Raw genomic sequence first — 16,392 nt, 5'->3', positions numbered from 1 at the left:
GCCTCCCCGGCCTTGACGGCAGGCTTTCTCCCCTGGGACCTCAGTCTCCTGGGCTCCACTCCTTCCTGTCCTATTTCCACTCTGTAGCCAGCGCCCCCACACCACCTCAGGGTTCGTGTGACAGCGGGGTCCCCAACGCCCCATCCGCCGGGCCCCGGGGCGAAGCTGCCAAGCACTGTGGGCCCTGGCTGCCCTCTGCACCCCAACCTCCAGGCCTGAGCATCAGTGGCACCCGGCCCTTCAGCCTCAGCGTCCGCTTTGACTTCTGAATCCTGCTCCATGAAGACCCCCCAGGTCCTGGCACAGCTGCGGGTACCACAGTGGGTGGCTGTTCCATAGTTAATGGTGTGTGGGCAAAGGGGGGCGTGGGGGCAAGCAGAGCCCCGGAGAGATAGGGGTCCCCACCCCGGCAGGTGGGCCCACATCCATCAGAGGAAGCCTCGCCAGAGTGTCATCAGGAACCGGTGCGGTGGACGTGGGACCCCAGACATCATCTCAGAGGCTGGTCACAGAGCTGGTGTCCACAGGGACCTGTGGAAACTCGAACTTCCTGTGTCCACAGAAGTTGACTGATGGCACCATGGGACTCAAGACCAAGAGCAGGTTTATTCAGATCCAGGGTCAGTTACAAGTTTGGTTTTTGGTCACAGGCCCCAAAGGCCACTGTTCTGAGTTTACATTAAAACACAAAGCCCAACATTTACAGTTTGAAAACTTAAACAGACAGACACCAAAGGCTTTTAAAAATCTGAGTTGGCAAGTGCCCCCCAGCGCGTCATCTGCAGGACAAAGGGCGTGGGAGGCCGTGAAGGTCTGTGAACGTGCAGCTGGAACGTTTGAACGTTACCCAACACTGTCCAAGCACCTGCTCTGAGCAAAGACAGAAACGGTGCTTCCGACCGCCCCCGGCTGTGGACCAGGGCAGGCAGCCCGCCCGCCTGCAGGGACAAGGCCTGCACACGAGGCAGGCCTGGCCCGTGACCTGGGGGCGTCTGCGTGCCTCTCCTCAGATGCAGATGTGCAGCCCGGACTTGGCAGCAACATTAGCTTTAAAATCCTGAACCAGAGGAGAACCACGATCTAATTTTCTTAAGGCCTGATTCTTCTTGGGAGCCAGAGGCTAGTCTCCTGTTCTGGGGTCTCACTGGCCCCGCCTCCAGGGCCACGAAAGACACACTGCGGGCCCTCCGGGGAGGCCCGACTCCAGAGCTTCACACAGTGGAGAGAAAGGCACCTCCCTGCGGGGCCTCTGGCCGAGGCAGGGAGCCCACCGCACCACCCTCCCCTCAGGGAGGCCCAGGCCCTGCCCAGCAGGCTCTCATCCTGCCGCCGGCCAGGCCGCGGGAAACCAGCCGAAGCAGCACGGAGGTGACGGGCATGGGGTAAGGGGCGGCGGGCAGCCACACTCAGAGCTGGTGCAGCTTGCCGCGCTCGGTGAGCAGCGTCATGGCCACGGCGTAGAGGAGGTAGCCCAGCACGAGGAGCAGGGCGCAGAGCAGAGGCCCCACGCAGAAGAGTGAGGCCACCGAGAAGGCCAGCAGCAGCGACAGCAGCGTCCGGTAGCTGCCCAGGAAGCGCAGGCTGAGCCGCGGGCCCCGCGCGCGGTTGGCAGCGTGGCCCCGCCCCACGGGGCTCAGCAGGCGCCGGCCTGACAGCCCGGGCTCCAAGAGGTGGTAGCGGCAGAAGCTGCCCAGGAAGTCAGCCCGCGAGCACAGCGCCGCCATCTGGCCTGCGAACTGGAGCGGACGGCAGGCTCAGTGGGCGAGGGGCGGGCGGGCGGGCCCCTGCCCACACTCACCCTGCGGTTGGGGGCTGGCGGGAGGCCCTCCCCACACTCACCCTGCGGTTAATGGCGGACGACAGCTGGAAAAGCGCGCGGACCAGGCTGGCGATCTCGTAGCTCCGGATGGGCTGCAGCTCCCAGTCGCCCTGGTACTCGATGTCGAAGCGCCGCAGCCCGCTGATGACCTGGGAACGGAGGGCGCTGAGCGCCCGGCCCCGCCCCTCGCCCCGCCCGCACCCGGGAAAGGCCCCGCCGCGCCCGCGCACCTGGTAGCGGCCCAGGGGCGTGAGGATGAGCCCGTCCTCGCCCACGATGCAGTCCGGCAGCTGCTTCTTCCCGTTCTCATCCTGCGTTGTCCCCAGGGCGAGCGTCAGCTGGGCGAGCTGGGCCTCGCTGAGCTGCGGGGCGGGACGGACAGAGGGTCTCGTTCGACGCCCGGGGAGCCACCCCCCACCCCGACTCGTCATCGCCCCTAGGGCGGGGGTGGGCGGGCGGCGCGTACCCGGAACGCCTGGCACAGGTACTCCAGCGCCTTCTCCAGGTACTCGTCCGTCTTGCGGACGCTGTCCTGCCCCATCTCGTCCAGGTCGTTGCCCGCGTAGGCGCCATTGGTGTCCGCGGGGTAGAAGCCCAGCCAGGAAAGGAAGGGGCGGCCGGCCGCGCTCTCCCCGCACTGGTCTGAGAGGGACTTGGCCGTCTGCTTGGCCTGCGTGATGAGCTGCGCCAGGCGCAGGACCTGCGGGCGGGCGGGCAGGGATCAGCCGGCTCGGCCGCCTGCTGGCGCCCACACGGTGAGTGCTTCCGGCTAAAGCGCACCTTCCAGCAGACGCTGAGTCTGTCATCAGCAAAAACTAGACTCCCCCCGCCAGACGCGGAAGGGCGTGACCGCGGACCACTCACCAGCGCCCGGACCTCGGGCCCGAACATCGGCGTGTACTTGCAGTCCTGGCCCTCCAGGCTGTACACGTGGCTCTTCACCTTGAAGGAGGCGTCGGTGACCGCCGGCGGCCATGACGACAGGAAGCTGCCGCTGAAGGAGGGCGCCGTGAAGGGCCGGTGCTGCCGCTGAGGGACGCCGAGCTCGGGCTCCAAGAACAGCTGCTCGCCTGGAAGGCAGGACGCCAGCCTGGCTGTGGCCCCAGAAGCAGACGGTCCCCCCGGGAGCCCCAGGGCCGCCAGCAGTGGGCACGGCCCAGCGCTCCGGTGCCCTCTGGGTGGGGCCTCACCCCGCTGGATCATCTCAGCCAGGTTGGGCTGAGCAAAGACCTTGGCCACGCGGAACACCATGAGTGCGTTCTTGGGGCTGACGAGGTCTGTGCGCAGTGCGCGGTTCAGGAAGCCCAGGAAGAGCTTGGTGTAGACGAGCAGGTTCTCCTGCACAAAGGGAGCCCTGTGGTGGGGTGAGTGAGGGCTCCTCCAGGCTCTGTCTCCCGCACCTCAAGTGGGGTGAAGGCAGGGGGCAGTGCAGAGGGCTGAGGGCGGGGCCTCACGCAAGAGGCCCTTCCCTGGGCAGGGCGGGCGCGGGGCAGGGCTGAGGGGCTCTGCCTGAGTGCACCGGGCAGGGGTCGGCGGGGGGGAGGGGACGGGAGGCCCCCGCAGCACCTGGGTGGGCTCACCATCTCTCCGACACGCTGCGGGCCTGGCAGTCGCTGCCCGGGGCCTGCCTCTCGGGCGCGTACCTCCAGGGCTGCAGGTAGCTCAGCCACATCTCCAGCACCTGGTGAGGCGGAGGGGCTGGCACTGGGGGAGAGCAGGAAGGGGGCCCTGCGCTCCCATGACCCCGGCCCCTCAGAACAGACCACCTGGCGGGCCTTCCCCCCAGAGGTGAGGCTGGGAGCCCACCCACATGGGCAGCTGGGTTCAGGTCGGGGCTGGCAGAACGACCCCCTCCCTCTCCGCGCGCGGGACGCGGGCGCTGGGCCGGCGCTCACAGCTCTGAAGGACGCGTCCAGGGGCCAGTGGCCAAAGCAGTGCTGCAGGAACAGGTACAGCTTCTGCTGGACGAACCTCGGGACGGCGGCCCTGCGGGGGACGGGGGCGTCACCCCACAGAGCCCAGGCCACGGCCTCCCGCATGCAGCCCCTTCCTCAGAGAACACCCCAGGGGCACAGCACAGGGGACCCACACGGCGCTGCTCTGCCAGCCCCCGCTGGCCGGAGCGTCAGGCCTCGGCTCGCCCCTGCCGGCGTGCGGGGTGGGGGCGCAGAGCTGAGGCCGGGCTCTCCTGCCATGGGCCAGGGGAGCGAGACGGGTCTCCCTGCTGCCCCCACCTCCTTGCCAGGAGGGGTCAGAGGACTGCCCCTGCCCATACCCACCTCTTGAACTCCTCCAGGGGGCTGGCAGCGTGGGAGTGGGCGGAGGGAGAGGCCTGCTCAGGCCGCAGGCTGTTGGCGAACGCGTGCAGGTGCTTCAGCAGCAGCCGTACGACCAGCACGTGCTCCTCCGTGGGCATGAAGGACTCCTGGGGGCCGGGCGGGGGCGTCAGCCAACAGCCCGCAGGTGTGCCGCCGACGCCCAGGTGGCTCCCTGCACTTGGATATCCAGCGCAGCCTGTGAACTGGGCTGCAGGTCCACAAGTGTGGGCGGGTCTGAGACCAAGCGGCTGCTCCCCCGCCCACCCCCAGCCACGGGCTCACCCACGGTGAGCAGCGCTGAGAGGGGCGCAGAAGACCCGGGCCCACAGGCCGCCCCGGCATGGAAACGGCCGCGCAGGCCCCAGCGACCCCCAGGGCGGTATCCCTTCTGCCTTGTCTATCTTTGGGTCTCTACGTGCTGGACCTGCAACATGCCGGACGGAAGGGGATGCCGTAACGGGAATGAAAAACACAGGGCCCCTCCGTGCCGAGCCTGCTCCGGGAGCCCCCGGGCTGGCCCCCCACACATCTCGACCCCCAGCATTTCTGGGCCCATTCCCGCCCTCGGCCGGCACCCACACCGCAGCCTGCGGGCCACCTCCTTGCTGCTCTGTCAGGCACACGGCCTTCTTCAGCACCTCCTGGCCTGAGGCGGTGCCCGCGGGAGCTTGTGGCTGTTGCCCACGCCCTCTGTCTTCAAGACACCCACGGGCTGGCCCCCCACTGCGGATGACCCCACTGCTGCCCGGGAAGGCCTCCCCCGCCCACGGCAGCCCTTCTGGAACCCTCTCTCCCTCCTCTGTGCAGGAGCCAGGCAGGAATGGAGAGTGACATCTCATCCATGCTCAAATTCAACTTCAGGGCTGCAAGGCCCCACTGAGGGCAACGTGGACAGAGCCCCGACAGTGAGCGAGGCCCACACTCCCTGGAGGTCACGCTGGGGAGCAGCGAACCTCGGGAGCCCGCTGGCCCCACCCCCATCCCACTGCCTGTACTCCGACCCTGGCACTCCTGCCTGAGCAGATCGCAGACTCCACAAAGTCGCCACCCACGAGCCCCGAGGCCTCCTGTCCTCGGTCAGCCCCGGTGCCAGGCCTGTGCTCCTAAGGCCGCACGGCTCTCCCCCACAAATCGGGGCTGAGCACACAGCACCACAACCCTTGAGGGCTGGACGCCTGGGCTGGCCTGGAGCTTGGCCAGGCAGCGCCGGTGACCCCAGCCCAGCCACCTGGCTGCAACCCCGAACCCCAGCGGGAGGGTCTGGCTCTGCTCGGAAGGGGCCTCTGCGTCGCCGCGGGGGGTGGGGGGACAGGACGCGCGCGGCCAGTACTTGGTGGGCGTGGAGGGCCTGGAGGCTGGGGTGGGCGGGGCTGTGGAGGGCGCGGCAGACGCTGAGCCGGTAGTGCAGGACCTCCAGCTGGGCGCGGAGAAGCCGGCGGCGGGCAGGGAGAGAGAGAGACAGTGAGAAGGCGCCCCGCAGCCATGACCGTCAACAGCAAGAGCACCCGGCAGGGAGAGCCCGCACCACGCAGCAGGCCCCGCGGCCTTGGGCCAGGCACCAGGCACTGCTCAGCCGGCGGCGGCAGAGGAGGCCTGAGGGTCCCTGGGGCTCCGCGGTCCACCCGCTCCCCGCGCCGCGGCAGCTCGTGTGTCTGTGGCCCAGGGAGCCCGGGCCCCTCCCCAGACACGCCGCTGTCACTGGGGCCCACAGGCCCACGCCTGAAACGTAAACGTGAGAAGCCGATTCTAGACCGAGGCCTCTCCGCCCAGAAGAGAAGAATCAACAATTTACTGGACTTCCTGGGCTATTCCGAAAGGAGGTTCATCAGCGTGTCATGTGATCAATCCCCAGTCAATCCCCAGGAGCTGCGACACGAGGGGAGCCCCAGCCTGGACGCCGTCCACACGGGCTGGACCCCGGGGGCTCGAGGCGGCACACCGCCCACTGGGCCCGTCCTGCACTCCCACCTGGACACCAGCCCCGACCCGCCAGCCCCGCGGACACACAGCCTCCCATCAGGCCCGCGGCCGAGCCCACACCCACCCAGAGGCCTGGATCCGAGGGAGGGGCAGCGAGGCTGGCCCACTGTCTGCCCCCTGCCCCGGACCCCTGCCTACCCGCGCGGCAGCCAGAGCCGCCCCCGCACACGGCCTGCCCGCAGGGGCCCCCCCTCGGCCGCCATGCTTCACCCAGGGGACATGCCAGACACCAGGAGACGACCCAGCCATGCTCTCAGCACGGAGCTGGGAGGCCTGCGGATGCCGCGGGCCCACAGCCTGCAGGAGCTCCATAACAGCGACCCGGGGCCCCTGCAGCCGGCTTTCCACACAACCTGCCTCCCCACACGTTATTTTCCTGCCCCAATAGATGGCAGAGAGCAGAAGGTTTCTGGGCAACTGGCCAGGCCTTCCCACTGCCCCAGCCCTAGTCCCCGGGAGGAGGGCTAGGCCCCCAGGTGACCGGCGGCCCGGAGCCGCAGCTGAAGACTGGGGTGGGCAGGCTCACGGGCTCCTGGGCCAGGTGCGCAGCATCGGGCAGAAGCGGGCGGGGCGGGCGCTGGATGGGAGGCCCAGGGTGGAGCCCGCCCCGCTCGGCGCTCTCACCCCTGGGGCGCCCTGTAGAGCAAACCCCCAGGACGGCAGAGGCCGCGGGGCTGGGGGCCCCGAAGCAGCCCGGAGGACCGCGTCTGCAGCAAGGGCGGGCCCTGCAGCCCGCCTGCCGCAGCAGAGCCCGAGCCCGCCCCGCCCGGGGGCTGCAGGCCTCTGCACACACAGGCGGCCCGACAAGGGAGGGGGCCGCCCGGGGAGGGCAGGGTGCAAGCCCGGCACACCGCACAAGCCGCCCGCCACCCAGCGCCCGGGGAGGCGAGCCCACAACCCGCTCTGAGGCTGGAGCGCAGCGCAAGCAGCGGCGGCAGCACGTACCTTGGCGTGAGGGGACTGCATCTTCTGGTACATCTCCAGAGAGTAATGGTGCAGCCACATCTCCACAAACACCTGCAAGAGAGCACGGGCAGGTCACCAGGTCCCCGGCGGGGGAACCAACAAGCTTTCCACCAAGGCTGCTGGGAAAGCGGGACCCCACTGCAGGACACAGTCAGACCCTCACTCAGCACCATAAATGAGAAACGACTCAGAGGGGATCAAAGGCCTAAAACAGGAGGTAGAACCGCACAACTCAGCGTCTCTCAACGCTGGACGTGACGATGACCTCCTACACGTGACTCCAACAGGTCAGGCAACGAAGAGGAAACCGGGCTGCGCTGAAATTAAAAGCTTTTCTGGGGCTTCCTTGGGGCCCCGCGGCTAAGAATCCGCCTGCCAATGCGAGGAACACAGGCTCAATCCCTGGCCCGGGAGCACCCCACGTACCGCGGGGCACCTGAGCCACACGTGCTGAGCCCACGCGCCGAAAGCTGGCTCCCCCACGAGAGAACCCACAGCCAGATGGCGGCCCTGCGGCCAGCAATGAGGGCCCGGCACGGCCAAGCGAGGGTAACTTCAGTAAGCGTTAGTTTAAAAAACTATCTTTGGTGCATCAGAAGATATGACGCGTAGAGTAAAACAGCAACTCACAGAACGGGGAAAAGGCTGGCCAACCAGGTCTCCGACGATGCTTAACACGCAGCTTATACAGAGACCGCTGGGAAGCCAGTAACAACAAAAGCGCCAACTCAAAACCCGGCAAAGGACTCGAGCAGACACTCCTCCAAGACACACACGTGGCCAACGAGGACGAGAAAGGCAAACAGGCCGGTCACCACGACTAGGACACCGCAGTCAAGAACCAGAGCACACGAGCGTCCTGAGGACGTAGAGCAACTGGAGCCCGTGCGCCCCGCCGGGGGCGAGGAGAAACGGCTCAGCCACCGGGGAAAACAGCACGGCAGGCCTCAAAAGCCCCGCAGAGGGCAAGGCTCAGCAGGACAGTCACAGCAGCTAAGACCGAAGGCAGCCCACGTGTCCGTCAAAGGGACAGACACACGACACATGGCCGCGCGCAGGTCTGCACTCGGCTGCAGACGAAGGGCACGCAGCCACCACGCAGACGAGCCTGCGGCCCCTGCCAAGGGGAGTGAGGGCAGCAAGCCAGAGGCGCTGCGGACGCCCCAACAGAGGTACCGGCGAGGGGTCTGTCACGGGACCAAGCGGGACATGGGTGAGGGGCTGGCGGGATGCGGAGGGACTGCTGTCTGATGACAGACGCTGGGTCTCACGGATGGAAGGTTCTGGAAACTCGTTACGACACTGCGAACACCCTAACGCTACGTGACCATCGCCTTAAAACGTTTCAGACTTACGTTCTACGTTACGCATATTTTACCCCGCTTCCAAAAAACCCCAGAACCCCATCGTGGCCACACTCCAGGTTCTGAACAAGCCGGCTGTGGCGACGCCCGCAGCCCCGGAGTCCAGCCGCGGAGCCAGCGGGCTCTCTGGGGCCAGCTCAGGGCACAGGCGCGGGGCTGCCTGCCACCCACACGGGGGCCCTGCAGGGAGGGACGGGCCTGCTGACCAAGGGGAGGCCCTGTGCCTCAGTGCCCGAGACACGCTGGTGGCCAGAGAGGACAAGCCCGGCCATGGAAACGGAGGCTGGAGAGCCATCGTGTCACCAGGAGAGGAGATTAAAGCTCCACGGACGGGGCGGGGGCAACGCTGCCAGGGACACAGACAACAGCGGGCAGACGCCTTCCCTGCTGTAACACCCCCCTCGCCAGGCGCAGCCTCGGCCCTGCCCGCGGAGTGGGCGGCGCCCGGCACCAGACCGGCTCCCGCAGACGGCCACGCTCACCTGGAGCAGCGTCTCCGACCGCCAGATCTCGTGGGAGGCGGGGTCCGCGTTCACCGACGTCTGGTGGGAGACATGCCGCTTCAGGAGGCTGGTGTGGTGCAAGCCGTAGGATGCGAAGGGCACGGCCGGCGTCCTGGGAGCAGACACAGAGTGCGTTGGGGGCAGGGGACGGGCCACCCAGGGGTGGGAGCAGGCCCAGCCGAGCTGCCTTGCGTGAACACAGGGGAGGAGGCTGCCTTCAGGGCTGCCCCGAGGAGCGAGGCGTGAAGACCTGAGGAGCATCAGCTGGCACTGCCCGTCCACAACGGGCCCAGCCGAGGACCACAAGGGATGCAGACGCCGCCCACTAGGTCCCCCAGGTCCATTACCTGAGACCCAGGCACTTATTCACCTTCCCTGGAGGAGGGCCGCGTCATCCCTCAGCCCAGCCAGCGTCTGACCACGCGGGACACATGAGGAACCAGGGCAAGGGTGCGGCGCACACCCCGCCATCAGGGTTGGGACCCTCTGGACGACGGGGAGACAGCCGCGAATGGAGGCAGGGGGGGCTGGTGAAGCCCGAGGGGGCTGTGGGGCCGGGCTGGCGGGCCCTGCTCTGCAGGAAGGCCGAGGAGACCACGGCTTTCGGAAAACACTCAAGAGTTACGGCGTGACAGCCACGTGTCTTGTAACTTGTTCAAACAGCTCAGGAAAACACACACAGATTCGCAGAATAAAACAACTTGGAAATCATGCAGGTGAGGGCCTATGAAAGTTCCGTTACATGTAACAACTTGTAATGCCTGAAATTATACCTTAGAAGAAGCAAGCCAAATCCGGCCCAGAAGTCCACCTGGCAGCTGAAGCCTGTCTGGGGTTGTGAATGCCCCCCCAAACCCCTGCTCCACGCCCCCTACTCGTCCTGTCCCATCCTCGGGGACCCTACCGCTCGAGTGCGGGGTGACCCAGTACGTGCCAGCAGATGGGGGTGGTGGGGGGACTCCGCGGGAGAGAGCCTGCAGCCCGAGGCCCAGGGCGGGGAACTGTGGGCCCCGCACCGGCGTCTCTGCCCCAGCATCCAGCTCAGCAGAGGCCGCAGCCCAGCACCGCCCCGCCCCGCCCTCCACGGCCAGGACCGTTGGCTGTCCCTAGGTGGGAGCCCCTCGCCAGCTGGTCTCCGACTGGCCTGGACTCGGGTGCCCCATGGGGAGAGGGCGGCCACAGGCGGAACACGGCCCGGGCCCATTACTGAGGCCAAAGAACCTGCCGCTTCAGGGAAGCCCGGGCCAGGGCGGCCGGGCCGTGGAGCCTTAGGCCACGAGAACGCGGACAAGGCTGAGCGCTCTGCACACAGGGCAGCACCACCATCCCGAGGGCGACGCTCCGCCAGGAGGAAGGTGCCCACGGGCACCTCGGGCACTAGCCAGGAGCCTCACCTGGGAGCCGGTGAGGGGCTGGGCCCCCCTGGGCTGGAGGAGAGTGGGGGCACCACGCTGCCTTCTGTGGGCAGGAACCACGCCAGGTACCTATCCACCAGGATGAAGTAGGCGCAGTCGGAGGTGCGGACGTGGAGAGCTCCTGGGGGTGGCTGCAAGCAGAGCCCCGTGAGCGCGGCCACGGACCCCGCCCCCAGGGGCTGCCCCTGCCCGGAAGGCACCCCCTTCAGGAAACCCCCCAGGCCAGCACTCGGGGCGCCCGCCCGCCCCAGCCCATCACCCTCGCTGGGGGAGGGCGAGCTGAAGGGTGAAGGCTGTGGGCTCAGGGGGCATGGGAGGCGGCTGGCCCAGCCTACCTGGACAGGGGCCCTGGGCACCCCCGCCCCACCCCCAGGGGGCTTCAGCCCTCCTTACCTTCTGAGCGATCAGGCTCAAAGCAAAGAAGAACATGTAGTACTCGAAGGGATCTGTGGGCCACGTCAGGGGGCAAACGGCAGGGCAGCCCCCTCCCCGCCCTGTGCCGGCTCCCCCACCCACCGCCTCCCACGGCCGACGAAGGATACTGAGGGCCAGGTACAGGCCAAGGCCCCCGCTGGGGGGCAGCTGCAGCTTGTTGTGGTACAGGGGACTGTCAGGAAGCACGCGCTCCTGGATGGACGCTTTCACGGGCCCCTGCAGACACGGGTGGCCTGGGGAGGCTGCGGCGGAGCCCAGCCCTGACCCCGCCGGGGAACCTCGCTGTCCCCTGCCTGTCGCACGCTCTCCCCACGTCCCCACCAGGCCCGCCGCAGCAGGGCGCATCTCGGCCCAGCCAGGCATGCGATGGATCCCATCTGTTGTGCTTCTGAGCCTCGTGAGCAAGCCTGCCTTTAACTCGCCCCACAGAACTGCAGACTCAATAAAACAAAGCCTCTAGGCACGTGCCCTGGCACTCAGCTGGAGGCCACTGGGCCTTCCCACCGCAGGGTTCAGATCACCTCTGGGAAAAACGTTAACTGGTGAAGTTCCAACGTGAGATGCCTCCTGGGTCAGACACCAGGGTGCTCTGGCCACCGTCCCAACCCTTCAGGCCTGTCCACTGCCGGCACCATGGCCACGAGCCCACCTTCACCGCCACGGCTTACTTACAGGCAGGCAGGAGACAGGAAAGTCAAACTTGTAGTCTTCAGCCTGAAGTTTATACACCAGTTTCATCATTGGGCCTCTGAACACAAACGACAGAAATAGGAAAGTGAACGGCAAACCAGACGGGGCTCCCAGAGAACGTCTGGCCCCGCGCGGGCGAGACGACCTACCCAGGGTCCAGGAACTCCATGGCCACGCTGTGCTCCACGGGGCTGACGCGGCCCTGCAGGCAGCGCAGGTTCCACCCGGGCAGGACGCCATCCAGGCTGCCAAAGATGCTCTCGACCAGCCACGGGAAGACACCGTGCAGCTCCTGCAGAGGCGGGCGCTCAGAGCCGACCCTCCAGGAGGCCCCGCCCGCCTCCCTGCCAGGCCTGCGCCCGGGGCCCGCTCCCCGGTCCTCCAGGAGGCCCCGCCCGCCTCCCTGCCAGGCCTGCGCCCGGGGCCCGCTCCCCGGTCCGGGGCAGCCGTGGTGACGTGGCCGCTGCGTGTCTGGCTCTACCCTGCATGGCGGACCTCTGTGCTGTACGCAGCTCGGGCAGGCGCGGGGAGGGATGCCCGGCCTCCATCTGCCCCACGCTGGCAGCGCCGCCCGTGTGACAACCATAACCGCCTCCAGACACTGCCAACGGCCCCCGCAGGCCCGCAGCTGAGAAACCCCAATCTACGTGCTCTCATGCTTACACATCACAGATGTGAGTTGCACCCGGGGTCAGGCCTCTGCAGGAAACGCTCGGAGGTGGGAGGGGAGCTTGCGGACCCTCCTCTGGGAGCACATGGGACACAGCCCCATAAAAAACAGACAACGGAGCCTTACCTTTGCTGGAAAGTCCTCGATGACTTTAACCAAGTCTTGGCAGCGCTGTGCAAAGGGCTTGTTCATAGAGTCGGCTTTCAGGCTGGCCTAGGAGACAGAGCCAACCAGAGCGCGGTGAGCGCCCTGCTGGAGTCAGACCAGAAGTCCAAGCGACAGGCAGGAGTCACACACGAAAGGCTCGCGTCATCCCGACCAGAAAAGAGAAGGCTCTGTGCGCGTGGATGAAGGTCAGCAGGAAAGGCCAGGCTTCACCCAGGGAACGCAAGGCCCCGGCCATCTCCACACAAGGGTGGGGTCCACAGCGTCTCGGTCAGAGGCGAGACCCCGCTGCGCAGGCTGGAGCTGGATCTGCTGCCTTTCGGGGGGCGCCAGGAAGACCCTGCTCCCAGATCAACACCCACAGGAAAGCGCAGGCCTGGCGTCCCAGCAGAGCAGGGGCCTTCCGACTGTCACCAACAGCAAGGTCATCGGAACCCCTCACCTTCATGCAAAGATTTACGAGACGTGACGATGCAGGTGTCCATTCTTCGCCCTTGTCCCCCCCAGGCGGGGAAACCGGGGACAGACGTTTCTATGACCCGTCTTGTAAATGAGAAAACTGTCTCGGCGGCTGCATAAACCAGCGCCCGCCAGAAGGGGGCAGGCTCGCGCCTGAGGGTCCTAACGGAGTCCTCTGTTCTCCAGCACGTCGCCTCGAAAGCAGGCGCGGCTGAGTTCTCCAGTCCCTCTGCTACAGAACTCCTGTCCTGTGGGCCCTCGGCGGGCAGCGGACACTTACCAGCAGGAAGCTGGGCTGCTGCAGGTGGGGGAACGCCATGGCAGCCTGCCTCGCAGGGTCCGGAGCGGCCGTCGAAGGGGACCGCTGCAGGGACAGAGACAGAAGCTCAACGGCAAGGTTGCCGCAGCACTTCACGAAGCTCAGGCAAGGCCCACGCTCTGCAGGGTGCCGCGCACGCGCAGTCCACAGTGGCCGCTCCAGGGCCAGGACCGTGGGCGTGAGCCTGTGGTAAAGCAGGGCACCGGCCACGTGCCAGGCCTGGTTCTGGCGGCTCAGCATCCGTTCCTCATTTACTCCTCAGGGCCAGGCAGGCAGGATTCTAAGGCCAGCCCTGCCCGAGTCCCGTCTCTGGTTGTTCAAATGCTCTTTGAAAGGGGTTTTACAGACAGGTTAAAGTGTCAAGCGTGAGAACCGTAAGATTCAGAGTAGTCCTGGCTAACAGGCAGCAAGGAAATGGGGACCTTGGTTCCACCCTGCAAAAAGCCGGATCCGCCGGCAACCTGCATAACCCTGGAAGCAGGTTCTTCCTGCACCTGCAGAGGAGAGCAGAGCCGGCCAGCACCTTGAGGTCAGCCTTGAGACGCCCTCTGCTGAGCCAACTGGGCCCTGTGTCCTCAAACACAACCATGAGGTGCCAACGGATGCAGTTTTAAGCTGCAAAGCCTACTAAGCAAGAATAGAAGGCACATCCTCACGATGACCTGTGGGAACGAGGTCAGTGCTGAGGGAAATGGAGGCACAGCCAGGACGCGCCTCCTCACTGCTCTCTAGAGAAAGGCTCTGTCCTCCCCGCGCCCTCTGAGAAGGGAGCGGGGACGGGACAAGCACGCTTTGCCAGCAGAGCCTCTGAACGGCCACTAGAAAATCAGGGACAGCTCTCCAGACTCCCACTCCCTGCGCCTGGGGGCAGAACCCGAAAACACGCAGACCGAGCAGTCACAGCCTCCGCACCCCTCGACGGCCCTCCTGGCACAGCTCTGCCCACGGCCACGCAACAACGCTGCAGGGGCGCCTGGCAGGCAGGCCACGTGGGTGGAGGGGCCGGGAGGGCATCTCTGCCACTGGGCATCACGAACACCGCCCTGAGACCAAGGGTGCTGGACCCCCGCCCCTGGCCCTGTCTGTAGGAGAGCTGAAGTCTGCCCAGGCCCCCTGTGTCACAGAAGAGCCGGCACAAGCAGCTGCTGGTTAGGAAAGTCTGATGCACACTCCTGAGTTGTTCACAGACGCTACAACTGCCAGCAGAGGGGAAGAGCCAGCTGCACAGTGATCACACTACAGTCATGACACGAGGCGCTCCGTCCACAGCCAGCAGTTCCGAGAACCGGCCTCGAGACAATGGGACGGACGCTGCTGCTGCTAAGTCGCTTCAGTCATGTCCGACTCCGCGCGACCCCATAGACGGCAGCCCACCAGGCTCCCCGTCCCTGGGATTCTCCAGGCAAGAACACTGGAGCGGGTTGCCATTTCCTTCTCCAATGCATGAGAGTGAAAAAGGAGAGTGAAGTCGCTCAGTCGTGCCTGACTCTGAGCGACCCCATGGACTGCAGCCCACCAGGCTCCTCCGTCCATGGGATTTTCCAGGCAAGAGTACTGGAGTGGGGTGCCATTGCCTTCTCTGGGACTGACGCTGCTGTTCATTATAACCTACGTCTCTGTGGGCATCAAAATAACTGTAGCTTGCTCTACCTGTATATGTAAACAGGCTAAAACTGTCAGCAAAAAGATGCTACAGACTCACGCCTGCATCTTGCACCCGAGGAACACGGTGCCCTAGGTCCACAGGAAGCGGTTTTGGAAGACAGGCTTCTGCCCCCAGCCCCACAGAAATGGAGCACTGGCCAGGGGATCTGTAAGCAGGCCCTTCACCCTTTCCTGTCTGCCCATTTCTGTCCTGCTCAGACCTTGTAGAAGTGAGGTGACGTGGTGGCATGCAACCTAACTCCTGGCTCAGGGTCTATTGAATGCCCACAAAACCCTGCCTAACTTGTTGATTCTTTTCCTAGATTAAAAAAGAGTAGGAATGAAAAAGAATGACCAGCTCTCTGCCCCCAGGTTCCCTCTGGCAATCCTGCAGATTAGCAGGCAAGACAACAGTTGAAAAACGACCAGGAGACCGCCAGCCTGCAAGAGATGGAAAGTGACGCAGAGCCTGACGTCCTGCCGCAACGATTCTGAGATTCTTTCCCCTTATCCCTTTAAAAACTGTCACTGCGGAGCATAATCTTCAGAATCGGCTCTGGGACACGAGTCTGGCTTCTCCAGCTTTCTGATTAAAACAACCTTTCTTTTCTCCTGACACTTGCCTTTGAAGTATCCGCTATCGAGCTGTGAGTAGTCAAATTTCGGTCCAGCACCACTGAGTCTGCTCAACTCCTAATTAAACTAAATATCGGCTTCAGTTTTAAGAATGACTTAAAACGCTCCAGTCCTGAACGAAGCGGTCCAGAGAACACCGTGCACTACTCAGAAAAGATCAAAGCGGCATAAAACCCTGCACTGCGGGTCGAGGGCAGAGCTCCCGAGATGACGAGGTGAAAGCTGCTCCTTCCCCGGAGAAAGTTGGAAGAGGGCGCGGCTGAGTGAGCCCGAGGCGCCCAACCGGGGAATTTCGGGGAGAGGGCAGAGTCCCGATTCTCCCGCCGCGCCGCCTGCTCTGGGCACCCAGCCTCCGCTTCAGCCCGCCACCTCCGCACCCGCTGCCGTCAGGAGCGCCTTCCGACCCGGCTTCGGGGTCCCTCCTGGAGCCGCAGCCCTGGCGACGCCCATCTCGTCGGGGCCTTCCTCCGGCCGCGCAGCGAGCAAGACGCCCTGCCGTCTGCGGCTCGCCACTACCCGGCGACCCTCGGAAGCCGAGGCTCCGCACGGCCAGCACATCCGGGGCGGGGGCGGGGGCGGGCGTCAGGCCGAGACCCAACCCCGCCCCCACAGCGCTCGCCGGGGAGCCCCAGGCTGTCGGTCCCCCACCGCGCGCAGGAACGTTCACCGGGCACCCGCCAGGGCGAGGCTCGTGAGTGGCGCGGGAAGGCGGCGGGAGGGCGCGGCGCTCGACGCCCCGGTCCCATGCCCGGGGCTCGCTTGGGAACGGAGCCGACTTCCGCGGAGGTTTGGGGCGGCCGCCGGGACGCTGGTCCCGACCGCGCGCGACTCCCACCACTCACCTGAGGAACCCGCAGCGTTGCCCACTTCAGGGAAGGAAGCCGCCATTCGGCGACTAGGCGCCGAAATGTCGTCATCAAGCTGCGCGCGTCGCGTCCCCTTGGCGGACGCGGTGAAAAGCGCGTGCGCAAAGCCAAGCCCCGCCCCCAAACTCCGCCCCGCGGGTTTA

General features: G+C 65.9%; 1 protein-coding gene across 5 annotated transcripts; it reads right to left on the bottom strand.

Moving 5' to 3' along the window:
- Positions 1 to 586: 586 nt before the first annotated feature.
- SMPD4 (sphingomyelin phosphodiesterase 4) lies at positions 587 to 16,352 on the bottom strand. Of its 5 annotated transcripts, XM_055549815.1 has the most exons (20): positions 16,226 to 16,352; positions 13,065 to 13,148; positions 12,287 to 12,373; positions 11,640 to 11,782; positions 11,473 to 11,548; positions 10,908 to 11,016; positions 10,759 to 10,811; positions 10,345 to 10,496; positions 8,930 to 9,062; positions 7,063 to 7,134; positions 5,468 to 5,554; positions 4,099 to 4,244; positions 3,715 to 3,805; positions 3,400 to 3,500; positions 3,010 to 3,173; positions 2,684 to 2,889; positions 2,286 to 2,519; positions 2,050 to 2,181; positions 1,840 to 1,968; positions 587 to 1,736 (listed from the first exon to the last, which is right to left on the bottom strand). In XM_055549815.1, the coding sequence occupies exons 1-20, from the start codon at positions 16,298 to 16,300 to the stop codon at positions 1,407 to 1,409; spliced, it is 2,604 nt and encodes an 867-aa protein (XP_055405790.1). In that variant the 5' UTR covers positions 16,301 to 16,352; the 3' UTR covers positions 587 to 1,406. The 5 variants fall into 5 exon arrangements, with proteins under 5 accessions (XP_055405790.1, XP_055405786.1, XP_055405791.1 ...); XM_055549811.1 differs by having other exon boundaries at positions 3,010 to 3,157; positions 3,400 to 3,805; XM_055549816.1 differs by lacking the exon at positions 5,468 to 5,554.
- Between the last annotated feature and the right edge of the window lie 40 nt (positions 16,353 to 16,392).

The sequence above is a fragment of the Bubalus kerabau genome, chromosome 16 (assembly GCF_029407905.1).
Source record: "Bubalus kerabau isolate K-KA32 ecotype Philippines breed swamp buffalo chromosome 16, PCC_UOA_SB_1v2, whole genome shotgun sequence".
NCBI lineage: Eukaryota > Metazoa > Chordata > Mammalia > Artiodactyla > Bovidae > Bubalus > Bubalus kerabau.
Note: the sequence above shows the minus strand (reverse complement) of the source record. Positions and strands in the feature narration are given on the sequence as shown.